The sequence below is a fragment of the Chlorocebus sabaeus genome, chromosome 21 (genome assembly GCF_047675955.1).
Source record: "Chlorocebus sabaeus isolate Y175 chromosome 21, mChlSab1.0.hap1, whole genome shotgun sequence".
Classification (NCBI taxonomy): domain Eukaryota; kingdom Metazoa; phylum Chordata; class Mammalia; order Primates; family Cercopithecidae; genus Chlorocebus; species Chlorocebus sabaeus.
In genome coordinates, this window is record NC_132924.1 from 102139683 (window position 1) to 102153940 (window position 14258).

General features: G+C 47.1%; 1 protein-coding gene across 3 annotated transcripts in view; it reads left to right on the forward strand.

The window, feature by feature from the left end:
* Positions 1-9190: 9190 nt before the first annotated feature.
* AHCYL2 (adenosylhomocysteinase like 2) overlaps positions 9191-14258 on the forward strand; it is a 211066-nt gene continuing 205998 nt past the window's right edge. For 2 of the 3 annotated variants that reach the window (XM_007982879.3, XM_007982880.3), the window contains exon 1: positions 9578-9994. In XM_007982879.3, coding sequence (XP_007981070.1) covers positions 9635-9994 — 360 coding nt within the window. In that variant the 5' untranslated portion in view covers positions 9578-9634. Of the gene's footprint in view, positions 9420-9577; positions 9995-14258 lie in introns of those variants that run through there. The other variant, XM_007982881.3, reaches the window with a different exon arrangement.

Genomic DNA, 14258 nt, shown 5'->3' on the forward strand with positions numbered 1-14258 from the left:
CCACCACGCCTGGCTGATTTTTTGTATTTTTTTAGTAGAGACGGGGTTTCACCATGTTAGCCAGGATGGTCTTGATCTCCTGACCTTGTGATCTGCCCACCTCAGCTTCCCAAAGTGCTGGGATTACAGGCGTGAGCCACCGCGCACGGCCTTTTTTTTTTTTTTTTTTTTTTTTTTTTGAGATAAAAGTCTCACTCTACCCCCAGGCTAGAGTACAGTGGTGTGATATTGGCTCACTGCAACCTCTGTCTCCTGGGTTCAAGCAATTCTCCTGCCTCAGCCTCCTGAGTAGCTGGGATTACAGGTGCCTACCACCACACCCAACTAATTTTCTTATTTTTAGTAGAGAAGTGGTTTCACCATGTTGGCCAGGCTGGTCTCGAACTCCTGACCTCAAGTGATCTTCCCACCTTGGGCTCCAAAGGGCTGGAATTACAGGCGTGAGCCACCGCGCCCAGCTAGTGCGTTCTTTCTTCTGTGGCTCCCGGTCCTGGCCTCCTTACCTTGTCTTGGTCCTAATCTTTTTTGTCTTCCACATCTTCCCAAGGCTGTTCAGAAAGGCCAAGAGCTTGGTGCTAATGTGGCCACGGCTGATAGTCAGATGTCCGGCTGATGGCGGCCTCGTGCTGGCTGCCCGCCTGAGCCAGTTGGCTGTGTATGAACAAAAGCTCTTCTGTGGTCACAGCTGCCTCGCTGAGCACTGATCACAAGATATTTGAGCACAGGCGTGCAGCTTCCCCTGGGGTGATGGTGTCTTGGAGTGGAAATGGGTAGGGCTCCTCGAGGCATTCCTGGACCCCATCTCTGGGGGTCTCTTTCTTCTGCTGGGGATGTCCATCAGGCCAGGCGCATTCTGATCCACAGCTTCCTCCCCTGGCCAGTCAGGGAAGCCTGTTAGCCCCATTTCCTCCAACAAGATAATGCCTAGAAGACTGGGATCTGGGGTGCAAGGGCTCAGGATTATGAGAAGAGATCTGTGGAGCAAAGGGGCTAGTGCCCACAGACTTGGAGGGTATTGTGGAGTACAGACCAGGCTTGTTTGGGGAGTACTCTTTTTTATTGTTGAAATGGAGTCTCACTTTACCGCGCAGGTTGGAGTGCAGTGGCACAATCTCAGCTCACTGTAATCTCCGCCTCCTGGGTTCAAGTGTTTCTCCTGTCTCAGCCTCCCGAGTAGCTGAGATTACAGATATGCGCCACCATGCCCAGCTAATTTTTGTGGGTTTTGTGAGTGTGTTTTTATTTTATTATTTATTATTTATTATTATTATTAATATTATTGAGAATGAGTCTTTCTCTGTCACCCAGGCTGGAGTGCAGTGGTGTGATCTCGGCTCGCTGAAACCTCTGCCTCCCTGGTTCAAGCAATTCTGCTTCAACCTCCCCAGGTAGCTGGGATTACAGGCGCGCACCACCACACCCCACTAGTTTTTGTATTTTTAGTAGATACAAGGTTTCTCCATGTTGGCCAGGCTAGTCTCGAACTCCTGACCTCAGGCGATATGCCTGCCTTGGCCTCCTGAAGTGCTGGGATTACAGGTGTGAGCCACTGCACCTAGCCTAATTTTTGTATTTTTAGTAGAGATGCGGGTTCACCATGTTGTCCAGACTGGTCTCGAACTCTTGACCTCACGTGATCCACCCACCTCTATCTCTCAAAGTGCTGGGATTACAGGTGTGAGCCACTGCACCCAGCCAGGAGTACCCTTCGAATGCTGCTCATGTGATGAAGACACCGCATTTTGACCATGGCCAGATTCCAGGAGACGGGGAAAGGGAGTACTAACTCATGGATTGTATTCTAGTCACTTTACACGTGTATTAATAATAGCTAACTCTTGGCTGGGCACAGTGGCTCATGCCTGAAATCCCAGCACTTTGGGAGGCTAAGACAGGAGGGTTGCTTGAGCCCAGAGTTTGAGACCAGCCTGGGCAACAAAGTGAGACCCCCGTCTCTACAAAAAATTAAAAAATTAGTGGGGTGTGGTGGTGTGCCTGTAGTCCCAGTTCCTTGGGAGTCTGAGGTGGATCGCTTGAGCCCAGGAGCTGGAGGCTGCAGTGAGTTGTGATTGCATCACTGTACTCTAGCCTGGGCAACACAGCAAGACTCTGTCTCAGAAAAAAAAAAAAAGTCAACTCTTAGTGGATGCTTGCTGGGTACTTCTCTAAGCACTTTGTGTACATTAATTCATCAAATCTCACAGATTCGGACCTGTGAGGCTCTGTTAACACCCCTCAAGATACAGAGGCACAGAGAGGTTCAGTAGCTTGCCCAAGACCACACAGTAAGTGGAAATGCTGGCATTTCATTGGGCCCCCTGGCTCCAGTGGACACTTAGCCATGGTCTCCACTATCTCTTGTTTAATTCAGAGAATAACAAACCAATCAAAGGAGCTCATTTTATGTATTAGGTTGGTGCAAAAGTAATTGCAGTATTTTCCTTTTTTATTTTATTTTAATTATTTTGAGACAGAGTTTCGCTCTTGTTGCCCAGGCTGGAGTGCAATGGCGTGATCTCGGTTCACCGCAACCTCCACCTCCAGGGTTCAAGTGATTCTCCTGCTTCAGCCTCTTGAGTAGCTGGGATTACAGGCATGTGCCACCACACTTGGCTAATTTTGTATTTTTAGTAGAGAGAGGGTTTCTCTATGTTGGTCAGGCTGGTCTCGAACTCCCGACCTCAGGTGATCCACCCACCTTGGCCTCCCAAAGTGCTGGGATTACAGGCGTAAGCCACCGCGCCTGGCCAGTTTTTGCCATTTTAATTGGAAAATATAAGCTCAGTGAAGCAAAATGACTTGCTTGCAACCTCACAGCTAGTGAGTGACAGACACTAGGTCCAGGCTCTTCCTGACTTCAGTGTCCAGGCTTTTTCCACTCTTAATCCCGCCTTTGATTTTTCTCTCTATCCAGGTTTCCCAGTTTGTGTTCCCTCTGGCCATGCCACATCCTCTTACACCTGCTCTTCTTGTTCATCCTGGCCGTTACTGCTTCCCTTAGCATTATTACAGCTATTTTTTAGCCTTTATCAACAACATTATTTGAAATAATGAAAGTTATCAGTGCTGTTTAAGGATCTTTTCTGAAACAAGGGAGAGTGTTACAATATTCTTTTCATCTGCAAAGATAGCTGACTACTAGTTTTCCTCCCTCCTTCTATTCTTTCTTTCTTTGGTGGGATTACTTGTGTAAAGGATGGGAGATGGGGTGAAAGGGGAGTTCAACGTGGGCCTTAAAAGCTGAGAAATAGGCCAGGCACCGTGGTTCCCATCTGTAATCCCAGCATTTTGGGAGGCTGAGGCGAGAGAATCACTTGAGTCCAGGGGTTTGAGACCAGGCTGGCCAACATGGTGTAACTGTGTCTCTACAAAAAATAAATTAGCCAGACGTGGCGGTGCGTGCCTATAGTCCCAGCTACTCGGGAGGCTGAGGTAGGAGGACTGCTTGAGCCTGCGAAGGTCCAGGCTGGCCGAGAACGTACCACTGCACTCCAGCCTGGGTGCTGGACGACAGCACCACCGTATCTCCAAAAAAAAAAAAAAAAAAAAAAAAAAAAAAAAAAAAAAAAAAAAAGTTGAGAAATGTGACCTTTGTGCAGAGACTCTGTGGCCACTAGGGGGCAATGTGAGCCCACCTTTGTGAATGCAGATGTCCAGCACCATGGACACTCACACAACCAAGAAATCTTCCAGTAGTATCCCTATGGGAGCACAAGATTTCAGGACTGAACAACAGTAACCACCCTTCTACCAAAAGCTCCTGAGTGAGATCCCCAAATAAATCCCTCAGGATCCAAGGGGAGCCTGGTTTGGGGGATTCCCAGTTTGGGGGACTCCCTGCTAAGCTGTCACCCTGAGAACAGAGCTCTCCATGTATGCCCCTCATCACAGGCTCTGCCCTTAGCTGCCTCACTGGGCCTCTTACCATTCTTTCAAATTCAGCTGGCTTTGCCTCTGTTGGTTCCAGCCTCCTTAAAAGCAGTCTGTCCACTGCCCCTCTTTGTTCCTCTGTCTGCTTTTTTTTTTTTTCTTTTTTCTTTTCCTGAGACAGGGTCTCACTCTGTTGCCCAGGCTAGAGTGCAGTGATGCAATCTCGGCTCGCTGCAGCCTCAACTTCCTGGGCTCAGGCGATGCTCCTGCCTCAGCATCCCAAGGAGCTGGGACTACAGGTGCACATCACCATGCCAGGCTAGTTTTATTTTTTGTAGAGATGGGGTCTCACTATGTTGTCCAGGCTGGTCTCAAACTTGGTCTCAGCCCAAGCGATCCTCCTGCCTTGGCCTCTCAAGGTGCTGAAATTGCAGGCATCAGCCACCATGTTCAGCGTCTGCCTGCTTTTTTATTTTTATTTTTAGAGACAGAATCTTGCTCTGCTGCCCAGGTTGGAGTGCAGTGGTACAATCATAGCTCACTACAGCCTCAAACTCCTGGGCTCAAAGGATGCTCCAGCCTCAGCCTTCCAAGTAGCTACAACTACAGGCATATACCATCATGCTAGACACATTTTATTAAAAACAAATTGTTTTTAGAGACAGGGTCTGGCCATGTTGCCTATGCTGGTCTTGAACTCCTGGCATCAAAGTGATCCTTTTGCCTTGGGCTCCCAAAGTGTGGCGATTGTAGGCATGAGCCACTGTGCCCAGCCTACTTTTGTTTTTAAGAAATTGAAACTATATAGAAAAGTACAAAGAACAATCTAATAAACACTCATATTCCCACCACTCAGAATTATCAACTTTTTATCATTTTATATTTGCTTCAGATCTTTTTTTTTTTTCTTAAAAAAAAGAAAAGTATAACAGATTTAGCTAAAGTACCCTTTGACCAATACCCCATCCCACTCTCCCCACTGCTCAAAAGGAAAACAAGTCTTGGTGCAGTGGCTAGCACCTGTAATCACAGCACTTTGGGAGGCCGAGGTGGGTGAATTGCTTGAGGTCAGGGGTTTGAGACCAACCTGGCCAACATGCTGAAACCCCATCTCTCCCAAAAATACAAAAATTAGCTGGATGTGGTGGCCCACACCTGTAATCCCAGCTACTCAGGAGAATTGCTTGAGGCCAGGAGGCGGAGGTTGCAGTGAGCCAAGATCCCGCCATTGCACTCCAGCCCGGGAAACAGTGTGAGACTCCATCTCAAAATAAATAAAATAAAATAAAATAAAATAAAATAAAATAAAATAAAATAGAACAGGCTGGGCACGGTGGCTCATGCCTGTAATCCTAGCACTTTGGGAGGCTGAGGCAGGTGGATAGCCTGAGCTCAGAAGTTCGAGACCAGGCCTGGGCAACATGGTAAAACCCCATCTCTAGTAAAATACAAAAATAGCTGGGTATGGTGGCGGGTGCCTTTGGTCCCAGCTACTTGGGAGGCTGAGGTAGGAGAATTCCTCGAACCCAGGAGGCAGAGGTTGCAGTGAGCTGAGATTGCGCCACTACACTCCAGCCTGAGCAACAAGAGTGAAACTCCATCTCCAAAAAAAAAAAACCAACCAGAAGTTCGAGACCAGCCTGGGCAACACAGCAAGAGTCCTTCTCTACCAAAAACAATTTTTTTAAAAGTAGCCAGGTGTGGTGGTGCAAGCCTGTAGTTCTAGTTACTTGGGAGGCTGAGGTGGGAAGATTGCTTGAGCCCAGGAGGCAGAGGTTGCAGTCAACTATGATTATGCCACTGCACTCTGGCCTGGGCAGCAAGAGTGAGACTCTGCCTCGAAACAAAAAAACCAAAGTTTTCTAAGTTTTCTTCATATGTCTGGTGACTTTGGTTGTCTGTTCATACTTAAGAGTGTGACACTAAATGGTTCACGGAAGCTCTGTGAACATTAGTATGGTCTTCAGGGCGGGTGATCTGGCTGGCTTATTTCCTTTGGAAACTCTCAATGTTAGTATCTTTGTTTTCTCTCTTGGATTGGTCAGATACCTCAGAGAAATTCTTCTTTATTGGTCGGTCGCGGTGGCTTAGGCTTGTAATCCCAGCAGTTTGGGAGGCCGAGGAGGGCGGATCATGAGGTCAGGAGATCGAGACCATCCTGGCTAACATGGTGAAACTCTGTCTCTACTAAAAATACAAAAATTAGCCGGGCGTGGTGGCACGCGCCTGTAGTCCCAGCTACTTGGGAGGCTGAGGCAGGAGAATTGCTGGAACCTGGGAGGCAGAGGTTGCAGGGAGCCGAGATCATGCCACTGCACTCTAGCCTGGGTGACGGAGTGAGACTCCGTCTCAAAAAAAAAAAAAGGAAATTCTTCTTTATACCAGTGTCCTGCATGGAAGTTACGTTCCTGCTTGCCAGTGTTCTGGAAGCTGAATGAGTCGGATGAAAGAAGACCTATAGTCCAAATATTTCATTAACTAGTTCATAAACTGGAGCTTAAGTGCTCTGTTTCTAGTATGCAATTTGATATTCAACTGTACCTGGTGTCCCTCAGCTACAAGGATGGCAGAAGCAGCAGGTATGTAGGGATGGAGTTGAGAACAGGTTGAAGAGTGTGTCCTGATGGTTGGCCCCAATCAGTCGTGGTGACTGGAATAAAACAGGGTATCAGTTTCATTCCAGTGCTCTAACTCCTTATATTTTATAACCACATCACACTGAAGAATTAATTCATCCCCTCCGTAATCAATTCTAGTGGCAGGTAGGCAGCTGCTGTCTATGAGCTCCAACACATGCCAGGTGGCTGTACCACAGCTCCCTTGAGCATTAGGGGGAAGAATGAAATCAGTTACAGAACTGCTAATCTCTGCCCCGACAGCTGGAGGATGAAGCTCTGGGCTGGTTTCTTTTTAACAGGAAGGAAATTCTGAAAGCCAGAATGTGAAGGAAAAGCTTAAGAATCTCTTGTGTCTTGTGAGCTCTGTGGAAATGGCAGTGCTCAGATGCCTTCCAACACATAGTGTGAGGCACAAATTTGGAGATCAGGAAATGAGAGCCTCCATTCAAGGCACGACAGCTTCACAGAGTGAACAGATTTCCAAAATAGTAGCACAGGAAAGAAGAAGGAGGAGGCAGGTGATTTCTCCCTCCTCTTTCTTTTTTTTCTTTTTTTTTCTTTTTTTGAGACAGAGTCTCACTTTGTTCCCCAGGCTGGAGTATAGTGGTGCAATCTTGGCTTACTGCAACCTCCACCTCCTGGGTTCAAACGATTCTCCTGCCTCAGCCTCCTGAGTAGCTGGAACTACAGGCAGAAGCCACCATGTCGGGCTAATTTCTGTATTTTTCTTTCTTTCTTTTTTTTTTTTTTTTTTGAGACGGAGTCTCGCTCTGTCGCCCAGGCTGGAGTGCAGTGGCCGGATCTAAGCTCACTGCAAGCTCCGCCTCCCGGGTTTACGCCATTCTCCTGCCTCAGCCTCCCGAGTAGCTGGGACTACAGGCGCCCGCCACCTCGCCCGGCTAGTTTTTTTTTTTTTTTTATTTTTTAGTAGAGACAGGGTTTCACTGGGTTAGCCAGGATGGTCTCGATCTCCTGACCTCGTGATCCACCCGTCTCGGCCTCCCAAAGTGCTGGGATTACAGGCTTGAGCCACCGCGCCCGGCCAATTTCTGTATTTTTATTAGAGATGGGGTTTCACCATGTTGGCCAGGTTGGTCTTGAACTCCTGACCTCAAGTCATCCACCCGCCTCGGCCTCCCAAAGTGTTGGGATTACAGGTGTGAGCCACCATGCCCGGCCTCCTTCCTTCTCCTTGTCAGGCAAAACACAGTGGCACCAAAGACTAGATGTCTAAAGAGTAGCTGTCCAGTGGCTGCCTGGGTTGTTAGGGCTGTAAGTCTCTGAAACAGCTGTAAACTGTATGAACACCTTTGCTCCTGTTTCTCTGAGAATAGGGAAGAAACTCCCCGCCATAACTTGTCGCGAGTCAACTGCATTTTCTTTTTATAAAGTTCTCTTTACATAAAATCTTATGGAACGTGTAATTTTGTCTCTTGCTTCTTAGCTTAATATTTTTGTCATAAACATTTATTCTGAAAGCCAGACTGCCTTGATCTTCTTTCCTGTGCTATTACGATTTTAGAAATCTTCACTTTGTGAAGTTGTCCTGCCTTGGAGTCTCTCATTTCCTGATCACCAAATTTGTGCCTCACACTATGTGTCGGAAGGCGTCTTAGCACGGCCATTTCTATAGAGCTCACAAGTGTACCAGACACAAGAGCTTCTTAGCTTTCTCTTCACATTTTGGCTTTCAGAGTAAAGAATGATAAAGGGAAACCCTTATTATTAAAAATGTATTGGCAAAACAATTTTCTTTCTTTCTTCCTTTTCTTTTTCTGGGACAGCGTCTCACTCTTGCCCACGCTAGAGTGCCGTGGCATGGTCTTGGCTCACTGCAGCCTCTGCCTCCCAGGTTCAAGCGATTCTCCTATCTCAGCCTGCCAAGCAGCTGGGATTTCAAGTGCCCGCCACCACGCCTGGCTAATTTCTGTGTTTTTAGTAGAGACGAGGTTTCACCATGTTGGCCAGGCTGGTCTTGAACTCCTGACCTCAAGTGATCTGCCGGCCTTGGCCTCCCAAAGTGCTGGGATTACAGACGTCAACCACTATGCCAGCCGGCAAATAATTTTCAAAGGCTGTAACAATTTCTCTATTTGCTGGACATTAGTTTTAGATAGCTTTTTGTTATTGAAAAGGACGCCGCCGTGCATGTCTTTGTGTTTACATCCTCTAAATGTAAAATTTAAAAATAATACATCAAAGTACAAAGTAAAAATCACCTTAAATCCCATCACTTGGGAAATTATTCATATTCTTCTATGCTGATATATGTATCTGAATTTCAGATCATTGCCCTAGTAGAATTATAGGTCAAACGATTTGGCCTCGTTTAAGGCAACGTGTAATTCCTCAGCCTTGAATTTTGATCTAGTGATACCTAACTTCTTTGGGGAATGATCTTAGCTTCCAAACCCAGAATGTGCCAGAAAGCGCCACAGCAAGCAAGGTCCTACTTTATGCCTTCTAAAAACAAAGCCACTAAAATTTGGAAGGGTGTTGGATTTATTTCACAAAGAAAAATCAAGCCACTTCCAGCCTGGAGCCGCCACTTCTCCTTTAAATGCCCACCCACGTGATCGCAGACGTGCACACGCGGAGGAACTTCACACTGTCAGGGCAACGAGCCATTCCTCCCCCACTTCCCCTCCCCTAAGGCTTCTTGGCATTCCCTCCCCGGAAGTCACAACTCTTCTGGAGACTTTCTCTTCCTCATCCCCTCGGTCGAGTCACCTATCCTCACTCCTTTCTGTTAGTTGCCGGCCCTAGCGCTCCCGCTCCTCGCCCGAATCCCACTTTCCAGAGAAAAGGCTGAAAGGGACTACAACTCCCAGGGGGCGCTGCGGGCCCCGCCCCCGGGGCGCGCACTGTAGGTCGGGGCCTGAGGTCCCACGGTCTTCTCGCCGCGTGCGGCCGGGAGCAAACGCACTACAGGTTCCGTGGCGCCTCGCGCGAGGCCAGACTGGGCCGGGGTGGGGCGGGGCGGGGCTGGAGGGGCCGGGGCTGGCGGGCGGAGGAAGGGGGTGGGAGCGGAGGCGATGGAGGGGAGGAGTGGGGGTATGGGGGAGGGAAGAGGAAGGGAGGCGGGAGGCGGGGCCGACCAAGAGCTGGGGCTGGAGTCTGAGCCGGCGGTTGCAGCGGAGGCGGTGATGTCGGTGCAGGTTGTGTCTGCGGCTGCCGCCAAGGTGCCTGAGGTGGAGCTGAAGGACCTGAGCCCCTCCGAGGCGGAGTCGCAACTAGGACTGAGCACGGCCGCCGTGGGCGCCATGGCCCCCCCGGCGGGCGGTGGAGACCCTGAGGCTCCAGCTCCCGCCGCGGAGCGGCCCCCGGCCCCTGGCCCGGGCTCTGGGCCCGCCGCCGCTCTCAGCCCTGCTGCCGGGAAGGTGCCTCAGGCGTCGGCCATGAAGCGGAGCGACCCACATCACCAGCATCAGCGGCACCGCGACGGCGGCGAGGCCCTGGTCAGCCCCGACGGCACCGTCACCGAGGCGCCGCGCACAGTCAAGAAGGTACTGGGGCCGGGCTACCTCTCTAGGAGAGGAAGGGAGGGGAGGGGAACTGAAGATCCTCTTGGCACGGCGGCACCACCCTCCACACCCTCCTTTCTGATCGCAGGACCAGAGATACCCCTGGTCCCCTCAAATCCACTCTCTCAGAGATGCCCCCCAGCCGGCCCGTAGTGCTGGGAGCGGAGACTCCAGGAGGCACGGCCGTACTTCGCTCTGAATAACATGGAGGTAGCGCTCTCCCCTACTACTTGGAATAGGCAGCGGGAGGAGAGACATCTAATAGTACGTCCTGCGCCCCCAACACGCTCCCGGGTGTGATTTTCCAACCTATCGTGGAGGAGACCTCGATAGTATAGAAAAACCTTACGGCTCACGGGAGTTCACCCAGCAATAAGGATGAAAAGATAATACTTGGAGAACGAGTAAGGTGTAGTCACCTTGCATAGAAATCGTCAGAGTTGTCTGGTTTCCGTACAATTGATGACTTTCCGCCTTTCTGTGGCCAACCGTGTCCATACAGCAACACGATGCTGTGCGCTTCATTTCCAGCGACTGCAATATTCTCTCTTCCCTGAATATGTAAAAGGGTAATGAAGAGATTCTCCTCACTCTTTCATCTTAAGAGCTTTGTCCTCCCTGTTCAGTTGGTCACCAGAATTATTAGGCTGTGTATGAAGAGAATGAATGTCTTATTGGTTCCTTTATTATAATCTGAAAATGATAGGAAGAAATGCTGCTACTTTTGGGAAAGACGATCTTTGTGGGGTTTTCAGTCTTAGGCGTCAGCTTCTTTCAGACAGTTTTGAGAAGGTCTCAGAATACCAAGAAGTAACTGCCTAGATGGATGATAGCCCAGTATTACCCGTACATTGTCTATCTATAGTTGTCTTTCTCTCTCAAAGCTTATCTCTCTTTCTCTCTTAAAGCTAAATCAGCACAGAAAAACAGGGCAACTATTGGAAAAGACAGAAGTGTGGATCGTATAAAAAGGACTTACAGCTCCAATTTCCTAGACACAGTATGGACACAGGGATTAATGTTTTTTTTTTAATTGTTGTGAATGGTTTTTAATTGCTTTATCAGAACAGCAACAAAGAGATGGGAAGTGTGCATTGGTTTTACTGTGTGGGACTCAGCTGAATTGGAATCTTGGATCCACCATAACTTTTTCTTGTCATAGTCTCATGATTAAGGTATAGCAGATAATCCTTTCATCCTAACTATACAAATTTAGATGATAAGTCAGAGGCAAGACTGAAGGAATTTCTATAATGCTTTAGACAATGTCTTTGTCGTTTGCAGTATGAAACTCCTCTGGGAAGAGTTACAGTAGAAAGAGGCAGCATCCTGCAGAAATGAGTTTGAAGAAAAAAAGTAAAGTAAAAAAGAGAGGCAGCAGCAGCACCAGTGCTAGGAGTACCCAGATATGAGTCTGGAAAGCCAAAACATACTTCTGACTTGTTGTGATACTTTGTAACTTTGGTCAAGTCATTTTCTTGTGATTAAGACTGTTTATGTTTAAAATTTGTAGTTTGGTTAGATCTCTTTAGGCTAAAAGTGTTTAACAAATTGCTTTTAGAGCATGAGGTTTACAGTCAGGCAGACCTGGATTTGAAGCCGAATACCCCCATTACTACCTTTTGGGTAATTTTCAAATTACACAAATCGGTTTCCTCTTCTATAAAATGAAAGTACTAAGTATGATTGAGGATTAGAAATATTTGTAAAAGGTTTAGCATTGATCTTGGCACATAGTCTTAAATGATATTCTTATTATTAGTGCTTTTATTATGAATAATTGATTTTATTTCTCCCATCATGGCTTAAGTGCAAGCCACCATGACTGCCTCTGAAAGGTTCACACAGTTCAATATATTCTATATAAAGAAGTTAAAAAATCATGGCTCATGTCTGTAATCCCAGCACTTTGGGAGACCAAGGCTGGCGGATTGCTTGAGCCCAGGAGTTCGAGACCAGGCAACATGGTGAAAACCTCTCTCTCCAAACAGAAAAAAAAAAAACAAAAAATACAGAGCTGGGTGTGGTGGTGTGTGCCTGTAGTCCCAGCTATTCAGGGGGCTGGGGTGGCAAAAACAAAAAATAAAAAACAAAACAAAAACGGTTCGAGACCAGCCTGGCCAACATGGTGAAACCCCATCTCTACTAAAAATACAAAACTAAGCCAGGCATGGTGGCAGGCACCTGTAATCCCAGTTACTCGGGAGGCTGAGGCAGGAGAATTGCTTGAGCCCAGGAGGTGGAGGTTGCAGTGAGCTGAGATCATGCCACTGCACTCCAGCCTGACCGACAGAGCGAGACTCTGTCTCAAAAACAAAAAATAAAAAACAAAAAAAAAAAACCCAGGAGGCTGGGGTGGGAGGATCACCTGATCCCAGGAAGTTGAGGCTGCAATGAGCACTCCAGCCTGGGTGCTGGAGTGAGAGCTTGTCTCAGAAAAAAAAAAAAGAAAAGTTAAAAAATCAAAGACCAGCATACTGGAGTCTGTTTTTCTTAATTCTAGATGTGCTTCTTGACAATTTTCCTTGTTGTTGAACCATCTTCCTGTTTTTTCAGCATCAAATCTATGTTCCATGATTCTAGATTTACTCAGCAGCCTCAAGGCTGTTGGAAGGCAGGGCTGAGCTTGCCTTACAATGTTAATTGCACCAAAAAAACAACTTCTCTGCTGAAAGTTAAGCAGGTGAAGCTCTGGGCAAGGATACAGCTGGGTGATGAAATTTAGGGCATTGCTGAGCTGCTTTTCAGGTGCCCAATCTTTAACCTTGTTATTGAATTGGCTAAATCAAAATAAGTGCCCAAGACTGCCCTTCTTTCCCTACGTTGAAAGTCATCTCACGAAGGGACTGCAGTGTGACATTTTGATTTGTTGGGTCTTTGTTGATTCTTAGATTGTCTATGTAAATAACCACTCTGACCTTGACTCCTCGCTGTTTTTCTTATAGCATACGAAGGGACTGAGGATACTAGTATTGAAATAGCTGCCCTTGGCTGTGGAGCTGGTGACTGTTGCGTTTGTTTTGTAACTGTCATGTACAAACATTTATTTTAAGTCACATTTCCGTAGATGATTTCCCATACTTCATTCGCGTATCATCAGTTTTCTTAGTTTTGTTACTCTGCTCAGCCACACAAGGGAAATAAACTTTTTACAAGAGCCAGAATTCCCAAGTGAAGTAGTTAATAAGAAGGAACATATGGTGTGCAGTTTACTCAGTCACATCTTATCTTTGGCACCTGCCTCCATCCTGTAACTGTGGTACTCTGGGGGCCAGATCATGTCATTTGGCTATGATATATTTAAATATAATGTCCTTTTTCATAAACTGACATCAAGTAAACCCAGCAAGCCAAAAATCTCTGTAAGAAGTAATTTGGGAAATGGGAAGATAAGTTTCACAGGGAATGAGGTAGTAGTTGAAAGGGATTTCTTCCTTGTGTTCTTGAAAATGAGAGATAGGAGTGTTGGAGCACAGTAGGGAAAACAAGGCAGGAGAGGATCTATTTCAGAAATATTAAAACTTTCTGACAATAAGGCTGCAAGTCCAAGAACCTCAACTAGATTGTGCTTACATCAGTATCAGTAATGACCATGTTCAAACAGACTCTATTGCTTTTGGCAAACATATCCACCTTCCACTGGCTTTGTTGCTGTCAGGAGAGAATGAGTTGAGCCATGTTAGCACTTCTTGTCCTGAATTGTTTAAGCTCTTGATTTGGTTAATTATAGAGTACAAAAATGGAATGTTTTGGATAAAGACATGGGAATCTGGGAATGTGGGAGCAGTATGACTCCTTTTGCCTGTTACAAAAGTACTGCTTTGAAAAGTGTTCAGTAAGGCAATTGACAGTTGGGCTGTAATAACAGTTACCAATAATTAGCCTTTTTTTTTTTTTTTGAGACAGTTTCGCTTTTGGTGCCCAGGCTGGAGTGCAATGGTGCGATCTCAGCTCACCGCAACCTCCGCCTCCCAGGTTCAAGCAATTCTTCCGCCTCAGCCTCCCAAGTAGCTAGGATTACAGGCATGTACCGCCATGCCTGGTTGATTTTCTGTTTTCAGTAGAGATGAAGTTTCTCCATGTTGGTCAGGCTGCTTTCAAACTCCCGACCTCAGGTGACCTGCCCGCCTTGGCTTCCCAAAGTGCTGGGATTACAGATGTGAGCCTTTAGCCTTTTATGTGCCTGGAGTTGTCATTGGGGTTCTGTAATCCTCACAACAATACTATGAGATATGGGTGGCATTAT